Source organism: Amblyomma maculatum, chromosome 9 (genome assembly GCF_055883805.1).
Source record: "Amblyomma maculatum isolate TAMU_Amacu chromosome 9, ASM5588380v1, whole genome shotgun sequence".
Classification (NCBI taxonomy): Eukaryota; Metazoa; Arthropoda; class Arachnida; order Ixodida; family Ixodidae; genus Amblyomma; species Amblyomma maculatum.
In genome coordinates, this window is record NC_139352.1 from 48,079,691 (window position 1) to 48,102,051 (window position 22,361).

General features: G+C 42.7%; 1 protein-coding gene across 1 annotated transcript; it reads left to right on the plus strand.

Annotated features, from left to right (window-relative positions):
- The first annotated feature begins 1,119 nt into the window (after nucleotides 1-1,119).
- On the plus strand, nucleotides 1,120-21,693 carry LOC146179008 (lysosomal cobalamin transporter ABCD4-like). Its single transcript, XM_084578698.1, has 3 exons — nucleotides 1,120-2,644; nucleotides 3,797-4,118; nucleotides 16,548-21,693. Exons 1-3 carry the CDS (start codon nucleotides 1,354-1,356, stop codon nucleotides 16,921-16,923), a joined length of 1,989 nt encoding a protein of 662 aa, XP_084434824.1. The 5' UTR covers nucleotides 1,120-1,353; the 3' UTR covers nucleotides 16,924-21,693.
- The last annotated feature ends 668 nt before the right edge of the window (nucleotides 21,694-22,361 follow it).

A 22,361-nucleotide genomic window follows, 5' to 3' on the forward strand; every position in this document is an offset into this window, starting at 1 on the left:
TTTTATGCGTCGCTGCGCACAATGCGAGCTCGGATTAAACGTCATCAAATCAGGAAATTACCAAGCCCACGGTAAACCGGCCAAGACAATTAAAACGGAGCCCCAAAACTCATTTTTCTACGAAATTTGAGCTAAAGTACAAAAGGTTCAAACGGTGAGATTATCGGCTAATATATGCAAGGAAGCTTGGCTAAAACGAGGTGAATCATGTGTGTGTGTGTGTGTGTGTGTGTGTGTGTGTGTGTGTGTGTGTGTGTGTGTGTGTGTGTGTGTGTGTGTGTGTGTGTGTGTGTGTGTGTGTGTGTGTGTGTGTGTTTCTTCTTTCACACGCGTGTTGCTGCAAAATAAGGAGTTAATTATTAGGATTCAGAGGCGTCGGAGACATAATCGAGTATGAAGGATTGTCATTTTCGTCAGTGATTGTCAATCGCACAAGCAAGCGTCTATATGAATCAGTCGCTTTTGTCATTCTTTGCTTTAAATAGCAGCGCGTTAATGAACCGAACGAAACAGTGTGTCTCAAATAGGTGATAATTAGTGTTCCTGTACTCCTGCACGCGGGAGCATATACAGGAACACTAGTGATAATACAGCTGAAACCGAAACTTTAATAAAACAATTTATTTCATTACTGCGCCAGTATTACCTTTTTAAAAGACTGGTTCGAATATTATTACGTAAATTGGTGATTACATTTTTAAGCTTTGACTAGTATAACATTTCAAATTTTACACACACACACACACACACACACACACACACACACACACACACACACACACACACACACACACACACACACACACACACACACACACACACACACGCGCACACACGCACACACACGCACACACACACACACACACACGCACACACACACACACACACACACACACACACACACACACACACACACACACACACACACACACACACACACACACACACACACACACACACACACACACACACACACACACACACACACACTAACTAAACTTCTTACCTTACCTCTTTACGTTAGAGGGCGCATGCTACCTTCTCAAATTTCAACAAAACGCAGTCGCGCACACACGCATATATCTATTTGTATACACGTTAACTTTAGTAGTCTAGCATGCTATACAAGGCATTCGTATGGCGGCCACCACAGTTAAAATCTTCCAGTTCCAGTTGTGCTGTTATCAATTATCAGTTATTGCTTCTGTTTACTCGGCTTATCTCATGCTGCTGTGTAGTTCGCCTTCACGCAGCTAAGCGCCGGCTCCGCGCGGAGTTTCACGGTGTTAAAGGCGGTCCCTTTCATCGCTGTTATCGCCGCGAGAGGCTGCTCCTCATCAGGGCCGGTTTCGCATGGGCTCAAAACGCCAGAGAAGTTCGTCTCAGACTCCGTTAACAGTACGGACACTTGAAGGAAAGTTGAAACCGTCGGCGACTGCGGAAGACGAGATGGCGTCGTCCGGGTCCTATCAGCGCATCACCGCCGTCAACGTGGGCCCACCAAGGCACGTTGAAGAAGAACCCAGCGAGAGCTCCGCCGAGATGGAGCGACTCGCCTTGGACTGCCTCTTTCTCCGGCGGTTTCGCAGGCTCGCCAGCATCGTACTGTCAAACGTCGCAGCTGTACTGGTGATGCTCACGCTGCTCGCCTTGTCCGTCGCATACGAAGTGATCGTCTATCAGGTGGGACTCACGACTAGTCAGTACTACGTCGTGCTCGGCAAAAAGGATTGGTGGGGATTCATAAACCAAACTGCCTTCTGCCTCGGCCTCATTGCGCTCGTGGCTTGCATCAAGAGCTCCAAGACGTACGTTTCGAGTACAGTCACTGTTCAGTGGCGTCAGCTGCTCACCAAGCGCCTTCAGGAGCTGTACTTTTCGCGCAAGGTCCACTATCGCGTGAACGTTGTCGAGACTAGTATAGACAACCCGGACCAGCGAATCACCCAGGACGTGGATCGGTTGTGCCAAGTGCTCAGCGATATTGTGCCCACCTTACTTATATCCCCCTTCACGATAGGTTACTACAGCTACCAATCCTTCAGCGTCGCAGGATTCATCGGACCGTTAGCCGTGTTCATCTACTTTATTATTAGCACAATTGTGAGCAAGCTACTCATCACCAGAGTCGTGCCTAGAGTGTACGAGTTAGAGAAGCAAGAAGGTCGTTTCAGGTACAAGCATGCTCAAATAAGGGCCAACTCTGAGTCAGTCGCATTCCTGGACGGGGAGTTTGCAGAGCTGGATTCAACGGAGGGACACCTGGTTGAACTAGTCAGAGCACAGCAGTCTGTATACAACCGCCAGCTCCCACTCAATCTAGGTGTTTACTTTACAGACTATGCCGGCAGCATCCTGAGCTTTCTGATCATAGCAGTGCCACTTTTCAGTGGAGCGTACGACGACATCTCGACAGCAGACCTCAGTGGAGTCATCAGCAAAAACACATTTGTCTCCATGTATCTAATCAGTTGCTTCAGTAAGCTGGTTGACCTGTCGAGTGGAATTTCAACTGTGGCTGGGAATACGCACAGGATTTCTGTTCTCTTGGAAAGAATGGAAGCTATAAATGAAGAAGATGAGCTTTTGGAACAGTTAAAAAAAACTAAGCGGCCTCACGATGGTGAAGACGATGCTGAAACTGGTATGTTCCTTGACCAAGCTTATTCTTAGCATAACCTTTACAAGGATGCACTGGGTTAGCATGCCATGCTTTGAGACGTGGTCAGACATATGCTATAGTTCATGTTTGTAGTTTAAATCCCCTTTTTTATTTTACTTCATACCAGTAATGCAGCTTGAAAAACTCTTTGGGAATTGCTTTGTTTGGTTGCTTTAGGGTGGTGCAGTCCTTGATAGGATAATTTCATTAACATCATAAGTCAGGCTATTTGATACATGCTCGTTGGTAACGTGTGCAAACGGACAGAGGAGAACACAGTTGTGTTGTTGTCTCCCGTCATCTTTCTACACCCATTAACATTGAATGTGACAATTTCACCTACCACCTATGGCAGCACTTAAAGCAAGCGAATAATTGTAAATTATCTATAAAAATGGTGACTAAAGTGAACAGTGAAGACAAATTGAAGCTTCCCTGTATTGATAGGCTGACATTCTGATAAGGTAAAAAGGTTACTCTCAATTAATACAGAGCTTTTTGTAACTAGAAAAGGCCAGGAAATTAAATACAGGTATTATTGATATGGGCTGTATCTGCTAGAAAACTGCAGTAATGCCTGTGCAATGTTTCTTTCAAGTGTGTGAGGCTTGGGCAGACTGCGATTCGCTTTGATTCGGTGGTCACAGCATCCTTGTTGTCACTGATGGCATGAGTTAGAATCGTGTAGAGAAGGAAAGATCCAAATCACAATTGAATGCAACTCTGACAGAATCCACAGATGTAGAGGCATATTCCGGTGCTTAAGAAACTGCAGCACATTCGCGAAAAGACAAATGGTCCATTTTTACTCGGAACAGTTTTATCAAGTTGTACTTCTTTCTGTAAATTATCAGGTTTAAGCTATGTTGGAAGCATTGGTGGCTCAAGCTCATTTTGAAAAAAGCAAGGATTTTAAGGATTGCTAGAAACTGTTCATGCAACTGATGTTCAGACTAGTTTGGGGGCTGTTGCAATCAGTCCCTTGAAAAGTTTGCTGAAAGTGAATGCCAAGCATTTCTGTTTTGGAATGAGTGCGGTACAGATTTGACTATGATTGAAATTTCCCCAGCACAAGATGGTGCTTCTTGACAAGCATGTCACTGCAGCATATCATGCTTTCATTTTGTTTTGCAGAAGTCTTGCCGCACTTCACCCTGAAGAATGTCTCCTATGGAAGTCCATATGATGAGAACATCTTTGTTGAGGGTCTTACCCTCGAACTGGGTCCTCCAAAGAGTGTATTCATCACAGGCCCGAGTAACAGTGGCAAGACATCCCTGCTTAGGATTCTGAAAGGCCTGTGGTCCCCATCTTCGGGTGCGGTTGTCAGAGAGTCTGAGGGTTCCCTCTTCCTGCCTCAAGTGACCTGGTTCGGGACAGGCAGCCTCAGGTCTCAGCTCTACTACCCATACACACCGCCAAAGACGACGCCACACGAAGAAGGTGAAATATGGAGGTAGGAAATTTATTCTCTTATACTTTGCAGACAAATTGAAACTGGTTGCGGCCTCACAGCCATGGTTCCCTGGTAACATAAAGCAATGGTGGATTCATTGCAGGCGGTTCCCTTCTAGCGAGAATTATTTGAAACAAAGACTGTGAAAAACCCTGATTTTTAGATTCAGTAGACCCCAGAAAGGCTTGTGCAAACAACACCACTTTCCTGCTACCCCATTCAAGAGTTGCTCATTAATCTGCCCTTAACCTAGTGCACACATTTCTGTTATTTTGTTTTTCGAAAATTATTTTATTTCTTGTATTATGGTATCGGTATTGTATTATTGACGTTGATACCAAATGAATTGTGCACATGAGCTGTGTGAGTGGCTGCGTGTCATAGTTAATGGCAGCTCTTTGTTATTATGGGTCACATTAGGTTCGTTAGTACACCCTGTGGACCAGTACATAAGCGTTAGTGTACTTCACCACTATCAAAATGTGACTGTCACCATTGGGTTTCAAGCACATGGCCTTCTGCTTAGGAGCGGAATGCAATAGCCACCACTTTCTCCAATGGCTCAGTGGCTGTTGAGCATAAGGCTTTAGAACAAAATCTTGGCTACAGTGAGAGTAACAGATTAAAGAAGACACAGCCTATATATGAAACCCCTGCATAATCATGCTTTCAACTACTGGCAATGTACTGAGCTGTTACTGCAATGATAATCTCAATAGCAGAAAGCCTTCCTTAAAGAGCTCCACTAGCAAACATCTGAAAACTTATTATAAACCAGCCTTATGGTTTTGATTGCTTAAAACTACATTAAACACGGAAACACCGCAAAGGAGCACAGGGCTGCAGTAACAGATCCTGACTGCAATGTCTGTACCTTGATGGAGGGGAAGTGCAAAATATGCCTCTGTTCTGCAATTTCAGTGGATGTGAAGAACCCTAACCAATAAGCATTGAGTCTCTACTGCAATAACTCTTCTTACATTTCACTTCCCTCTCCATATGTTCCCCCACAGTTTAGTCATCTTGCATAAGTGAGGCAGTTACTGCACCTTTCCTCTCCCTGTAAGCTCACTCATCATGATGAAATTAGAATGGTCACCATAGTGGCTATCATAGGGAGACTTGCAAGAGACTTGCATGTTTCACATTGAACCCTAATAGCTCTCTCCTCTGCTACTAGCTGTTTGTCTGGCGCCACCTTGCTGATCGAGTCTCCAGTTCAGAGTTCTGCATCACGTAGCGGTCACAACACATGGTCTGCATGGACCCAAATAGCACTGCGATGCACGCGTCACACATACTAAGTTATGTTCTCCTATTTTCTCCTTTTTCTGAGTGGCCACCACAGTGGCTCAGAGTTCAGGATGCGTGACTTCTGAGCCTGGAAAGGCGAGTTCGATTCTGGCCACAACAGCCGTGTTTGGGTGGAAGCAAAGAGAAAGGTGCCAATGTACTGTGCGATGTCAGTGCACATCAAGGAACCACAGGTTGTCGAAATTATTGGAAGCCCTCTACTACGACACTCTTCATAGCTCAGGCTGCTTTAGGACTCTCTAACTCCTGTAAACCAAACCTTTTTCTAAATAGAACACCTTATAATTAGCTTGGGTCTACATCTCAAGGGTACTTACCTTCTTTTGGTTAAAACCTAATTTCAAAAATTGAATTATGCATCCTTTGTGTATATTTTTTTTTCTGTGTGAACTGAAAGGTCCAATTCTCATTTATACCTGTAGTGTTGCAAGCTCAGTCTCTTGGCCTTTATTTAAGCAGTCTCAGTGACAGCTGCCATGGAAAACACAAGACTGTTCTCAGCCTACGCTGAATATAGCAGTGCTAACTTCCTCGTCATGTCTGTAACAACCTGAAGAGATGCAGGTTCGGTTTGATTTGGTTTGTGGTGTTCAACGTCCCAAAGCGATTCAGGTTATGAGAGATGCCGTAGGGGTGTGCTTCGGAAATTTCGACCAACCGGGGTTCTTTAGCGTGCACTGCTATCACACAGCATATGGGCACCTTGCTTTTCGCCTTCATCGAAAAGTGGCCACCGTGGCCGGGATTCAATCCCACATCTTTGGGCACAGTAGCCGAGCGCCCTAACCGCTGCGCCACCCAGATGGGGTTAATTCAGTTTCAGTCCATGCAGTACAAAAATAAAGACACTAGGAAAAGCAATGTGCACAGTTGCATAGAAAGCCAAGGGAAATTTTGGTGCAGGGAAAATGCTAGTGTTGCATTTCTTATGTAAAGTGTGTTGGGATGGATGGGTTGGGACAGTGTGTTGAATCTTCTTTGGGAAATCTCTTTGAAATCTCCTTTAGGAATCACTACAGGTGTGTTTTATAGCGCCACACACAGAACTGAGGCTAAAGACAACCAAAGCAAACTGCTTGCCATGCTCAATTTCGATAGAAATTTATCCCATAGGCACGCCAGTTTCGTCCAAATGCACAGCACACGGCCACCTTGCTCCACTATAAGTAATCCCTGACAAACCTAGGCCTGTAGTAAAATCCCTTCTACTGATAGAGTGTGCAGGCCATTTACAGAAAGCGGACTGCTCACCAGCTACTTAGCGCTAGTAGCATACGACCTGCACGCTATGAAGAAATTCTCAACTGGAACACGTCTAGCTCCAGTGATGGCTAATCTAGCCTGTTTGCACACATAAGGAGCTGTGAAAATGGCTTTGGTTTTTAAGAATGTTAAGCAGGGAAAACTACCCCATTCAATGTGCCGAATAAATGGCTTATTTTGATCATTTGGCACCCAGTCTAACAGGTTTTATGCTCATTTTACGTATGGTAAATAGTATTATCTGGCTAGTGAAAGAAAAAGTTTGAAGAATACATTTGAAATGATAAATCACATGTTAGCTAGTATCATGGCATTAATTTGAAGAAAAATCAGTGCAAAGAACGAGGACAACCGAGAATAACAGATGAACACAATGCTATCTCGCAACTGAGATGTTTAGTGACAGAAGTACATTTATACCATCTAGGCATGCACGAAAGGAAGCATAAGAAACAAAAAATCGACAGCAGGAATGTGTCATCACCGATAATGTTGACTTGAAGAGGTAGCTTCTCATTCAAACAACTGTACAAAGGGATGACTGGCACACTCTGCTCCAGCCCTTCGGATATGGAAAGATTCAGACACATCTCGTGTTAGCCTATCTGACTGGCATAACAAGATCAAAGTTTGATCGAAGAGTAGCTTACATAATGCTTCCTTTTCGTTTTTGTGCTGTCTCCTTCATTCTGTCCACTTGTGGTGTAATGTTTAGACAGATGCATTCCAGCCGGGTCACTTCATGACCCAGCCGGAACGCCTTTTTTCTTTTTTTCTCAAAATGAACCCATTCCAATTAGCCCACTTCGCCGTGCCCATGGCATTCATGGCAGATCTTTTCTTTTTTCGTCTTTATGACGGTGACACAGTGTGACACTGTTCGCATTGTTATAGCCCTTGCAGAGAGAGCAATGCAACCACAGTGAGATAACATTTGGAGGCCTTGCACCTACTTTCAGTGATGGGAGTTAATCTTTGGCACAGGCTCTCTTATCTTCCTGAAAGGCATATTTGTAGGCTTTCTCATTGTTGTCCATGAGTCATTAGCTTCCTTTCTATCTTATCTCCATGTTTTGGCCATGCGCATCTATCTTTATCTTGTGTTTTTAGCCAACTGTTCCTGTGAGGTGTATCATGCTTTGTCCGTGTTACTGTTTTCCCGAACATCAGTCCCAATCAATTGTTATGACTCTTTTTGGTTTATCTGCTTTCTGGCTGCTCACATCGTGTCACAGTGGAACAATTTCTATTTTTATTGTGGCATGATTCTTCTGCCAGTACCAAATTTACTTACTTCATAAACAAACCTCCTATGTTTGTCATGCATTAAACATGTTTTCTGTCTCGAAGGCTCAGTTGCCCGTAATCTTCAGCCCAATTTAATCAATGGAATCTTGGAATTTGCTGCTTTATTTTGATGAAGGAAAACGCAAAAACACACCCATGTGCGGTGCAATACCGGTGTGCGTCAAAGTGTCCAAGGAGGTAACAATTAAATGAGTTGGCTGCTACGGCGTCTCTCATGGCCTGTGGGCTGCTTTGGCACCTCAAGTCGTGCACATATATTCCTCATCTTCACTGAAGGGATCTGTGCAGGTCCGAGTATGATTCTTGATTGACATTTGAACTTTTGATGTGACAATCTTAGTTGCCGAAGCTGCCTTACCCCTTTCGGTACCCTGTGCGAGCCTCTGCCATAGATTAAAATTCAGGATTCTTGCTGTTACACAGTTTTTCTTCCCTATGTGTTTTTACTGCTCATGTAGCCTTTATGCCCATGGTATTTACTTACCTTTTGAAACACTTTTCAATATCCCTTAGCTCTTTGAGCCACTGATAGAATAGCCTGATCAATGCCTTATTCAGTGTAGTTGCTGACTGGTTTTATATTCAGTGGAATTTTGCTTGTTTGGGCCCTGGTATCCTTTTTGTATCAGCCAAATGTGACAGGCAAGTCACTGCGGCTGACGTTGATCGATGAAGGCGACCAAAGGCCTTGGTTTAGGCTTAGCCAAGGTAGATCGCAAAAAGTATACTGTAAGCATAGTTCCCAATGAGCATGGCCAATGCTATGACATTCCGATGTGGCTTTGCTGTATCAGCTTTATCACTAAATCTGTTTTTAAATATTTGCATTGCTCTCCGTTGAGTTTAAACAGAATGATTTTCAGAGGAACAAGTGGACCTACGTGCGAGTAATTACTGTATTGTGACACTGAAAATACACTGTAGTGTGCCTCAAGCCCCACAATCAATACGGAGCCTTTAATTGAGGCAGTGCGAATGCGCGCCAAAATGTCAAAATGTCGATGCAGCTAAGTGTGACCAGGTTGAGGAAGGCAGAGGTAGGGAGGCACACTGTACTTGTGCCACTCCACAGGGGTGCGATCATGTGACCACGCTATGGGCATAGGCCATCCCTTGAGGCAAGTATTCGCAGATTATGACCAGCAGCTTATTAGTATTGCTCAAAAGGAAAGTATATAACAGTTGCATCTTACCTGTACTCACCTGTGTGGCTGAAAGTTGGAGGCTAATGAAAAGGGTTCTGCTTTAGTTGAGCACAACACAGAGGGCTATGGAACTAAAAATGGTAGATGTAACGTTAAGAGAAAGGAAACATGCAGAGTGGATCAGAGAAATAACTCATGTTAGTGACATTCTAGTGGAAATCAAGAAGAAATGGTTATTAACAGGGCATGTAGTGCGAAGAGGACAACCGATGGTCGCTTAGGGTAACAAATTGGATTCAAAGGGAAGGTAAGCGTAGCAGGAAGCAGTGGAAAGTTAGGTAGGCAGATGAGGTTAAGAAGTTTGCAGGGGTCAACTGGATGCAGCTAGCACAAGACCAGGCTAATTGGAGGAGTATGCGAGAAGCTTTCTCTCTGCAGTGGGTAAAGTCTAGCCGATGATGATGAATGTGCGCCAGTTCTTATGGACTGTGTGATATTGTTGTGTCAGTTGAATAAGGCGGCTTGTGAAATTGTTTGGGGCGGGGGCGTTGTGGTTTTCATGACAACTGTTAATGTCCAATTTCCCCAGATCAGGGCATAGTTGATTGCATGCTGTGAGGAAGTGGTGCATCACGGAAGACGGGGGTGGTGAAGAGCGTTGATGCGAGCATGGACCTAGATTCGGTATACGCACCAAAAGATCAGATGGCCATTAATGCAGAAATTAGCCTCGATAAGATCTGTTGGACCTTGGCAATACTATTACAAGTGTCATATGGGAGCGTGCCTTGTGTTCGTGGCTGCATACTTTTCTCCATACTTCTCTCCTGACATGACAGCAAAGAGATTTGCAACATTCTTCATGTATGCGTTGCTGTGCACGTGCCCAGTCCTGTCATTTTAAAGATGTCTACATTGACGCCCTTACAGTCAGCTAAGCTGTTAGTCTGTTAGCGAGAAGGTTCCGGGGGAAAGCAAGTCATTTTCATTGCTGCAGTAGTCAAAATGTCGATGCAGCTAAGTGTGACCAGATTGAGGAAGGCAGAGGCAGGGGGGTGCACTGTACTTGTGCCAGCATGACCCTGCTATGCGCATAGCCCATTTCTTATGCATTGCACTAACTTTCACTGCATGACAGAAGGGGGGGGAGGGGGGGGGAAGGGTGCTGGAAATCTGCATGTGCATCCTGCACGGGCTGCATCCTTCTGTGTAATTGTAATTACTTGCCAGTTAGTGCATAATTTCTGCTTTTGCAGTTGAATTGTTTTATTCTTTGTGGCATTGTGGAACAAAATTGTTGCATTTGCCTCAGGTGCCAGTATACATAAAATGGCACACTTAAGTACATAATTTCGCATGATCAGTTCTACCAACCTATCAAGAAAACCATTTAGTGTGTTTCCATCTCTTTTGGTAACAGGCCTCTGTGGGGTTTTGTGTGCTTTTAAACGGGCTGCTGTGCAATTCAATGACACCCTTTTTGCAAGGGAAAAAAAGTTTTTTCAATCTTGTAGTCCTATAGCTTTGTCCACCAGTTTATAATACTTTTAAAGCAGTTCCCGATCTGAACGCATGTTTCCTTTTTACATAAGTTAAAGACTTCGGTATGAATATGTACATTATATGAGGTATTTCTATTAAAAGGGCAGTCTACTGACTTGTTCTTCCCAAATTAGCAAATACCTTGCTATGGCGCTTAAATACATAGCAGAACAATTTAAAACTTCACTTTTTTTCATATGGTAGCCCCGCTTTCTCAATGGTAGCTGGCATCTGCAAACCTGGACATCGAGTACACAGCATATTAGTATAGTAACTGTGTTTTTGAATGAACATGACAGCTGCTGCACCACCTGAGGCATGCAGTGTCAATGTTTGAGCATGACAATAAGCAAGCTGCGTAGGTTTTGTTAAAACTATAATTGAGATAGTAAGATAGGTTAAAATTAAATAAAATGAATATCTGAACTTAACAAAACTAGTGATGTCTGTCACGGATTTCAACAGCTGTTTTGCTCATAGCAGCGCTGCCAGCAGTTCCACTACCAGTACAGTGGCATTGTTGTGCGATTATTTCTTTTAAAGCATTTTAAAAGCCGATTCACCAGCTTTATCAGTAAAAGTAGGTGTAATTTATTGAAAGACAAAAAAGAAGAAAGCTGCCTTAGTTGATACAGACAAAAATAACTTGACCTTGTGACACTGTGGCATATTCATGAAACATAGTATATTCACTTCATAAGCTACAGACAGCTACCATGTTGGCCCCACCGAGACAACAGGGCATGATGCTACTATCCAATAAGACCTGACTTCTTTGACTAATTGATGCCATCAGTTCCACCTTAAACTATGAATTCTGCTCTCTTTAACCTCATTACCTCTACCAGGTAGTAAGGTGTGCGAAAATATGACAATATTTGTATACTCGTCACTGACAATAGACTCTCCCTTTAAGTGGTTGGTACAAATTTGTACACCTTTTTGAATGGAACCAGTTCCTAGCTGGCTTTAAAATAATCTCATTCAACTTCTAGAGTCATTGTGATTGCAATTATTCCTATTTTTATGCTTGTAAAGGTTTAATAGGCTAGTGCTACGCTTCTTATGTTTATTCTTTATGTATCTTCTTATTCATATATCTTTGGCATCATGTATATTTCTCAGTGTTGCAAAAATAAGCCTATTTTGTGGGGTCACTGCTCTTCCTTCATCTTTCTGTTGTCTAATTAGCATTGCTTTACTTTATATGCTGCATACTGCTACGACCTTCCCAAATCTCAGTTTTGTTCAAATTTATTTATTATATTTCTCATCGTGGTCTCATGAGACTGGGTGCAGTAAACTCATCAGTTCGGCCTTGAAAGGACCAGAAGAAATGTTGGAATTAACAGAAAGGTAGGATTATTGAATGGGCCTGCAAAAACTGACGAAAACCATTTGCATCACTGTAATTTCATCTAATGAACATCTGCATGATGGTTCTCTTCATTTCTGATGAAACTCAATTTGGGAATGACGGTCTTTTCCAGTTTCTTTAAGTGCTTTACTTTACACACACTGTCTGGAACGTTGAGTAGTGCTTCAAAATCGTAAAGCCTCCGCTACCATTTTCACTGTGCGACGAAGTTACCTCTTCACAAAATGGCCTTGTCACTTTTTGAGGATGCTTCATTGCACAATTCACGTGGAGAAGCATCGCGGTGAAGCGCACTGTGCAGAGAACCTGCCCGGGAACAGCATACAGTTTCATCCTACTGGAAGCAGCATGTAGATTTACGTGAGGAATATGTGTGTAGGCATTAGAACAGCGTGAAATCATAAAAAATAAAATGACAATGACGCACCAAGTAAAGTCTAAAGCTACTTGAGTGTCGATGCACGTGCGAACACTGCTGTAGGTTGATGTAAAGTTAAACAAGGCGAAGTCGAAGCTATGCGACTGAGCTGTGTTTTGGAAATGGGGAGCTTTCGATTATTGTATTGCCTGTCATAGTATGCACGAAGTGCGTGGTCACCACTGTTCTATGCAGTTGAAGTTTGGGAAGGTCTGTTCCTGTGATGGTGGGTTGTACCTCAACGCAATCCTCTGTCTGAATCAACCGGATCAGTTCCACCCATTGCTTGAATTAGCGAGCGCCCGATGCCATAGGCCGCACTCTTAGTTCAAATTATCAGCATTCCCTATAAACTTTCAGATAAAAATTTCGGTAAATGATAATGGAGGTCGAATTAACAAAATTTTACTGAATGTGAAGAGCACAACCTGCTCGGGCATCCTCGCATGCTATGGCACGTTAGCCCAGTTAGGTGAGTAAGGCATAAGCTAGATTTACTATGTTAATTAGCCAATTTTTTTTGCTTTAAAGGAACATTGTTTGTCTCTTAGTTTTTTGTTGAATGCTAGAAATGCAAAACATTTATTTTGAATATTTTAATTTTTCTTAGCTGTCTCAAGCACTCCACTATGGCTTCCCTCATGGCATATGTCTATTTGAGGCAGGACGCAATTCGATTAAAAGCAGGTGATATTTTTTCTTTTTCCCACAGTGAAAGGTAAGCAAGGTTACTGAAGGCATCCCTCTGTTTCATTGAAGTATGGCTTCATAATTTCTTAGTCTATTTCCCCTTAATGTGACCACTTTTTTTTTGCCATGTATATTTAGGACCACTTTTCTGGCAAACATCCCAGAGTCACTTTTTAAGATGTGATTTCTCCATTCACCTTCATCTGAGGGACCTTAGGCTGCCCAGCCATGGCGGTGCAGTGGTTAGAGCGCTCGACTGCCGTGACCAAGGATGCGGGAACTGATCCCGATCGCGGCAGCCGCTTTCGATGAAAGGAAAAAGCAAGGCACTCATCTTTTGTGTGATGTTAGTGCATGTAAAGAACCCCAGGTGGTTGAAATTTCTAGAGCCCTCCACTACGGCGCCTTTCATAGACTAAGTTGCTTTGGGATGTTAAACACAAACCAACCATGGACCTTAGGCTAACCAATACTCAGCATTCTGCTTGTCACCTGTCGCATTCTTGTCTTTTGCGATTATCTATGTTAGCTTATCCACTCTATGCTAGTACAGTGGTTGCATTGTTTGTTTAGATTGCTGCTGTTGTGCATAAGTGTAAGGTTATTTTCTTAATTTTGGCAGTATTTCAGTGAGTGTTTTATGATGTGAAAACTGTGTTGCCAAGTGCTTGACTCTGCATGAGTGAAAGAAAAGAAGAGGGAGTTGGTTTCTGGATTATAAGAACTCTTAGTCCGATGCCCCCATGGTTCCTGCAGCCAGCTGTGCTGTATTGGTTACATGCAGCTGTTCCTTGAGGCTCGAGCTGGACAGTGTGGCTTTGCTCTGCTTGGTTGCGATTAACCAATACTTCCTTATGCTTGTATTGGGTCTAGATGTCGCCATTGACCTTCAGTGCAGCAACCCTTGTGGTAGGGAGCAGTGGTCATTTTGGGACACATTCATCCTAGAACCTAATCGTTTTCACATTCAAGAGCACCCCAAATATCTGCATTAAACATGCAGGATACAATGAAAGAGTATCAGTCAAGTGCGCACACCTGTAGGGCAGTCTCATGGCCCCTTCTTGATGGTGCCATGTTTGACTGGGCACTTTGCCCACTACTAAGGCTGGTTCTACCCCATACTTGTTTTTACCATTTAGGGGTCCTGTAATAGGTAATAAAATTGGCATTGTGATACTGCAGAGTGCTTAACTGGACTACACATGCACTACAGCCCTATAGCACAAGCCATGTAATTGAAATGACAATGGAGACATGAAGAGCAGGCTAAAGAGAAGGGTTTGTCTGCATTTTTCCTTATTGCGAATTTCCATGTATACTCAAGGTCACATGCAAAAGAAAGAGCTCATAAGTTGCCTTAGTCACCAAGTTGGGTGCAGTCAGCTGCTAGCTTGGCTTGGATATGACAAATTTTTAGATAAGAAGCAGCTTTAAACTTTTTGTAAACGATTGACCGCTGCACTGCTCATACACCTACTTCTGACATCGTCTTCTACATTTGTAAACAAATTTCGCTTCTTGAATGTACACGGCAAGCCCATTGGATTTAAGAAATGGTGCACGTGGCTTTTGTACTTGTTGTTACCTCGTACATGGTGTGTCCAGAAAGTAAAGCAATTTTATCAGCAGAAAATAAATTATTCAAAATATTATTCCAAATGTTTAAATTCTTTAAAGTAGTTCTCTTAGGCATCTACACATTTTCGCCAGCAACTTTGCCATGCACTGTAAGCATCCTGAAGGCATCGACAGGAACCTCGTTTAGAGCCTTTGTCATGCCAGTTTGGGTCGCTACGATGTTCCCAAACCGGACTACTTTCAGGGCTTCCTTGATTCTTCTCAGGAACAGAAAAAAGTATGCCAGAGACAGGTCAAAACAACGGGGGGGGGGGGGGGGGGAGCTTCGCCAAGTTGTGCTTGGTCAGAAACTTGTGCAGAAAAGTGGGGCTAGGAGCGTTATTATGGTGCAATTGCCAGGTATCAGCGATCTGCTATCCTGCTCGGAGGACCCTTTTCCTCAATCTCCCGAGCACGTCCACGTGGTAGACAGCATTGATTGCCTGTCCTTGGGGTACACATTTTTTATGAACATCAAAAAAGAAGACAATTTGCATTGTTTTTCACTTTCGACTGGTTTATCATTGCCTTCTTGGGACGAGGGTATTCTGAGGTATTCTGCCATTCAGAACTTCAGCATTTCGCGGCACTATGAGAATATGAAAAAGCAGATTTCCCATAGGCTTGCTGAACAATTTGGTAGATGTCGGCAAGATTTTTATTGAGTCTATGACAGAACTTGATCCGTTTGCTTGGAGATTCCATCGCACTTCATGACAAGGACACTATCAGCCCATGGAAATGGCAATCCTGACACTCCCACAGCTTAGAACAGACGGCGCTAGGCAGGGATGAAAAGTTGAAAGTCCTCCTCACCTAAACCAACCAACCCGAGCACGGTAGGACGGACAGCAGTACCCGAAAAAAAATAATTGCATTACATTCCGGACACACCCTGTGTGTTCATCTTGAGGAAATATACAGCGCGAACAGGGACAATGGACAAGGAAGTACAGAACACAAGTGCTGTATATTTCCCTTGTCCTGTCGTCCCTCTTCGCTATCAAGATGCACATAACCCGACTAGCCTAACTTGCCATCTTACTACGTCCTGTATGTGCTCTGTAATAATTCTTAGTGTGGCCTAGTCTGTCTGCTAACACTGCGATATTGTTAAAAATTTTTGTGTATTAGTTATATTTTCAATTGCCTTCTAGGCATACATCTGTAGGCAAGAGTGACGAGCACCAGCAGTTTGAAATGGAATGCAAAAAGTAGATGGTGAATGAATGCACGGTCATCTGTTGCCTCATCCTCCTGTATCCTGCGTTCAGAATAGCGTTTCTCACCTTTTCCGAATCACGAACCTACCAATCCAGCTTGGCTCTGTTAATTACACTTGTGATTTATGCTCCCAAGCATTCATTTTTTAACGCAGTCGCTTTAAAGGCCCCATTCACCGAAAATCCGGTGTCGGTGGCTGTATACTGGCGTTGTGAGCAAAAAATCACGAGCATGACGCAAGAGGCAGTAGCTGGCTGCTGACATGGTCACACACTGACTGGAAGTCAGGTTTCCTGACATTACGTTTGGCAGGAGCTGCCAACTCAGGCCTCTCCTTTCACAAGGGAGAGAGATATCAGAATCAGCCTGCCAGGACCCTCGCATTCACGTTACCTCTAGGCCACGCAGGCACATTCGTACGACTTAGTTGAAGGGGGGCTTTATATGTTCAGTGGTAGCCTGTTCTATCGCGCCGTACCCTTTAAGGCGGAGCTTAAGTGTTCACCATAATTGTTGTCTCCTTCTAGACTCATTGAACTGGTTGAACTTGGCCATCTCCTGAAGCGATCCGGTGGACTCGATTCCTCGCTGCTACCAATGTGGTACGAGTCGCTCTCTCCAGGCGAGCGGCAGCGTCTTAGCTTCCTTCGCGTCCTCTGCCAGAAACCTAAGATGGCACTCCTCGATGAGGCCACCAGTGCATTGGATCAGGACACTCAGGTGAAGCTTTACCAAGAGTGCCGCAAGCTCGGGATCACTACTGTGACCATTGGTCACCACGCCTGCCTCGAACCCTTGCACGATGTCACCTTGGAGCTTCACGGTGCTGCCAAGGGAGGGGCTTGGACACTGAAGGAACGGGACCAGAGCGACGCTGATTCTGATACTGCCGGGAACTCTTAGTTACAATTTGATGTCTCAATGATGCGTTGTCGTGCTGGCACACCTGGTGTGAATCCAGCAGCCACTCAGATGGCAGGATGTTCGCAGTAGTCAACGACTTCAAATCTCTGGCCATGATAGGCAGAGAAGCCAAGAAACTTAAAGTTCAGGGCACATTCAGTCGTCTAGAGCTCTCTACAAAGTCAACCCGAAGCTGGACAAAAGGTACATTATTAGAATAGATGCTGCAGAAAAGGATACAAGAGAAAAAGGTGAGAACATTGCTCAGTGTTCCACTTACCTTTAATTCTCAATGGGCGACAGGGTGTATCAGACAAGAGAACGTGCCTTTTTCTTCTGTAGTCTCGCGTCAGTACTGCTTGAGACAGAAAATATTTTGAACTTTTGCACTGACAAAAAAAGTATATGTTGTAAATATATGAGATCTGTAGCAGCTTCTAACTTAAATATAAGTCACTGCATGTGAAATATCACAGTTGCATGTAGCATTTTTTAACAACTTTGGTAAGTTGAATTTGCATTTAATTTGTAAAATGACCTGTGGATTCATTTGGTGCACCCGTTCGGTGACCGGTAGCTGAGGAAAATGAAAATTAACTTTTTCAGAATAAGTTTTTGTTGCACATTTTAATTCCGACTAATGAAATTGCCGTATTTCATGTCATCGGTGTTCTCTGCTCTTGGGAATATTCCACTGCCCGTATTGTTGCAGTTTCAATATACACTCACTTCGATTTGCAGCATGGTTCCAGGTGGTAGTTTTCACTGAAACAGTGTAATACTTTGTGTTAATGTTACTTTGAGTTATATTTTTGAGCAACAGTACAATCATTCCCTTGCAGGCTTAGCTACCTGTTCCTTTTTTACACTTGTGATATTTATGTGCACTGTAGTAAGGCTGCAAGGCTGCACAGGTTCTTTGGCTGCATAGCCATTCATCCGCTATATGGCTGTAATTAAAGCCATAGACTCGTTTCCACATATGTGATAATGAATGAAGCTTCATGGGCGCAACACCTTCACAGATGAAGGCTGAAGGTGCAGAATTCCATAATTTCCAGCTTGAAATGTTTAATGTTATAGATTAAAGACCCCGTTCTACAGAAAATCCATTTTTGTCGGCATTGTCTTCGTAGTGAGCGAAAAATCACAGGTGTGGCTATGGCAGGTGGTAGCTGGTGGCAGGTGACATGGACAGGTGTTAATTGGCTAGTAGCAGGTGGCAAGTGACATGGACAGACCGTAGGGTTGTGTGACAGCACATGGTCACATAACCTGACCAGTTAGGCAGGAGCTGCGAACTTAGTTTTTTCGTTCATGTAGGTGAGCGCGATAGAAATCTAACTATCCAGGACCTTTGGAACGATGCGTAAGGCACGCTACTCTTCAACCACGCAGGCGTGTCTTTACGGCTTGGTTAAAGCAGGGCTTTTGCAGATGTCTATGTCAGTGGTCTTCCACATTACTGAGTAGCCTGCAAGTGTATGCTAATGAATGTGGGTGATATAATAGAGGCACGAATTAAAGTAGCATAGGGGACACGCTCAAACGAGGATCTGCAAAATAGGCTGCAAGCAGGAGCTATTAATGACACCGATAATCCTTAAGGCAGAGCTTAAGCATCCCTTTAATTTTCGATTATCGTGTCACATCATCGCTGTAAGGTTAATGCAGGACGAACAAAAGGCATATGTGGTGCAGCTCTCGTCATTTATGCTTCACTGTGATCCTCATTGAGTTTCATTCGTGTTTCATTACCGCGATACTTGTATAAGGCATTTTATGATGTAAATAGTTTTGGCATTGTAGTATGCCATAATCGAAAACTCTCGTTAATGTGCTGTCCTACTACAAAGTTAGCCAGATCATCTTAAACCACTGGGAGCATACCAACCATGGAACATATGTGTTTGAAAATACACAGTATGTCACATGAGGTAATATATGGTTTCTTGTTTGTAAGTGAAGTTTTTTGAGTGTAATCTGCAGCAGCCTTCAGCGTTCTCAAGCTCTTTTAGCCGGCAGAATCCAAGCTCAAGTAAAATTGCAGTATATAAGAAGACTTATACATATTGTTTAGTACTATTTTTATTTCTTCATTAAAACGTTTACACGGTGCTCAGTTGTCAGCAGTAGACCAACCGTGTTCATGCATATCACAGAGCACATGCTGACATAAGATAGCATTTTCAATTGAAATTTCTCTTCTCACGTACAGTGCCTCAGAGCGGTATTTATAAACCAAAGTTTTTCGGTTTGGGTGCATCTTATGACAACTGGTGGTGAAAGGTTTGCGCACATCACTGAATAATAGGTTATGAAGCAATATCTTGTTTCAGTCGCACTTGAAAATATGTACTGCATATCATACTTTGAGGAGTAGAAGTTCTTATATAACAGCAGTGTAAGTATTGAAAAAGTTATTATGGAGCATGTCAAGGTCGTGTGCACTACTCCTTCCTGTCTTTCTGTTTATGTTCTTTCTTAAGCCACAGTAAGCGCACAAAAGGTGACATACTGTGATGTACTTATGAGGCATTCTACATAAGCGTTTGGACTTACAATTGCATCTGTGACTGATCATTAGTGATGCTTGTTCTGTTTTAAGAATCATTGATTTCTAGTTCAGTTTTGTGTACATTTAGTCGAGCAGTGTATGCATGGTAGCACATATATGCTTTTCTTTATTTTGTTGAAGGAAATGCAACAGTGTTGCGTCCATTCCATGCATTCATGAACTTTTTTTCACTTTCATGCACTGACCTAAACTTCCATTATCAGTAAATTCTTGATATCCATCAATAATCATATTTCAGCCTAACATAGGTGCCTTGTTCCTGACCGACCGTAAGAACATTAAAAGTAGTTCTTTTCAGCTGCATGCACTGTTAGATTTTTACGTTCATATGCAAACTGAGATATTAGATGTGTCCTAACAGAAACATGGTAAGTGTGTTTGTTTACTGCCTGTCAGAATGAACAAAATAGTCTATTTTGCTGTTTTGCTGCTAACAGAGGGCATTCTTTAACTCTGCTCTGTTTTCAGTGGGCCTATTTGTCCATCCTTTCTGCCATGCATTCTTGTGATTCTGTTTCTTGCACTGCTAGTCTTTGTGTTATTTTGGAGACTTGGTGCAGTCTAGTGGTATTAGTCATTGCCACAAGGTGGACAATGTAAAACTTGAAGCAGTTATAGTCATATTTATGAGTGCCATTGATTGGCCATGAACCAAGAATGCAGTTTGTGTGGGCCATGTACTGTACTAGTGGGTGTACTGTCTCTTATGGCAGCTGGCAGTCGGTATCTTGGACTGTTCGGACAGCTGTCATGGATATATCGCTAGAATGAGAGAAGGTTGCCTGATCTGAGGTTGTGAGAGGCAAGAACCTTTAGGTGATCTCATTGCAGGTTGCAGAGTGGCGTAGTGATGGCCTTTTTTCTTTATAACAGTACTCTGACATTGATATGCATAAGAATTGGCCTTCATCCTGTAAACAATTTGCAATTGAGCCAGTGCTTTTATGTTTCAGTTTTAGTGGTAAATTGTGTCTGTAATGTAAGAGGTTAGTTTAGGGCACACTAGTCGTAAAATAACTGCAGTATAATACAGCTTTCTCGTTTGTTGTCAGATTCTTTGGGTAGGTTTGCCTAACAGCTAGGGTAAGTTAAAATGACCGTTCAGTGATTATATACTGGGATTACTGTAAGGTTTGTATGACCTGAAGTCAGCTTTTACTTCACAGTCATGGGGGGACCTGAATCGAAGCATGAGAGAAGGAATTCAATTATAAATTGTTTCCAGGTTCCATGTGGCAAGTTGTGTTTACTAATTTCGTACGCATCATTGTAAAAACGCAACTAAAACTTATGTCCCTACTTTTTTAAAGCAATGGCCCGGTCATATTCTGTACATGTCATTTTCAGGTGCGTGTTGTCTTGTTATGTCTAACACGACTAATGAGTGTTATGTCAGCTCTAATGGTCAGAGGAACATTTACAGCAGTCTTTAGAAGTTTTATAAGAAACTTTTACCCTATGCATTGAGTCATAACTTGTATGATACAGCAAGTTATATAATAGGGCGTATGCTTGCATACAACTTGACTTTTTTGTTTTTAGCAGAAAATGCCGCAATATTTTATAGTTTCATGGTGTCACTTTCTGCTCATGCAAGGTTTTCAGATGATGCTGAATATCTCTGAATTCTGCTTCAAAACATATGCTTCAGAGCCTGATCATATTGCTGTCCCGTGTAGGTTAAAACCCTCTCTTCAAGTTGCCGTTTAATTGTTAAGCATTCTTTTTTTTTTTTATCACCACCGGATTACATTCTCTTAACATAGAAGGCAGTTATTTTGCAGTCTTAGGTGCTTTGCATTCCAGTGTGCTCTTTTTTGACTGCTGTAAATAATTTTGCGCAGCCCATGTCAATCACTGCCTGCTGTTCTTGCACTGACCATTTTTCATACCAGTGTGGAAATGCCTTTTGGTATGTGGATAATGTACTTTTATACCACTTGAACAGCAGTAAAATATTTCACTCTACATCATTGCTGCAGTGACTGAATTTGCAAAATTTATATTGCTAAATGCACAGCACTCCAGTATGAACCCCGCTATAGTAAACTCCGTTATAGTAAAAAGTCGCATATAGTAAAGTTAAACTGAAGTCCCACTTTGCCATGTACAACTGCACATTTTTTCTCCTTTACAGTAATGACATTTTTTTATAAAGGTTGGTTATAGTGAAGCGTGTCTGGCCGCTGTGACATACTTCTCATGAAATGACCTAGGATCACGAAGTGAATTTTACTTTTTTCGGAAAAAAATAATAATAACCCCTCCTCCCCCTCCCCAGCTTTTTTTTAGTAGTTTTACCACTAGGCTCACCAGCACTCAGGAGAAGCCAACTTTATGTAGGCCTGCGCAGCACTGTGCAGTGCGAAGCTCAAGGCAGTGGTGACAAAGTGGAGATGCAATATGTGCTGTTTTGCTACGCCTTGACTGTCACGTGCATTTTTTCAATCGATCAATGAATCAGCCTTTTATTTTCTCCAAATTAGACAAGGAGACAGGCTCGTAAGCTTGATAGAGGTCCTGTTCCCTTTTCAACTTGGCAGGGCATCAGACAAGTGGCATCTTTTCTTACAAACATTTGAGGTAATAAATACTGTGCTATTCATTATAACACAAAAAGATAACACATTGTGGAAAAAGCAACTAAAGTACCAATGCAGAAATACATGCACTGTCATCGCTTAAATGTGTTCAGAAAAAATTTCTTAACAAGTTTTGAATGCTGGAAAGGGTCAAACATTTCTTGGCTCAACTTATTTAATAGCGCTGACAGAGTATGAGATATATTGTTCGGGGTAATCTGCTTTAGGTGTCGACACTAAGATTATTTCTTTTTAACAATACAATTTTCCACACTCCG

Coding starts and splice junctions, on each gene's coding strand:
- LOC146179008 (XM_084578698.1), top strand. CDS start 1,354: ATGGGCTCAAAACGCCAGAGAAGTTCGTCTCAGACTCCGTTAACAGTA. Junction 2,645..3,796: donor TGAAGACGATGCTGAAACTG/GTATGTTCCTTG, acceptor TTTGTTTTGCAG/AAGTCTTGCCGCACTTCACC. Junction 4,119..16,547: donor GAAGAAGGTGAAATATGGAG/GTAGGAAATTTA, acceptor GTCTCCTTCTAG/ACTCATTGAACTGGTTGAAC.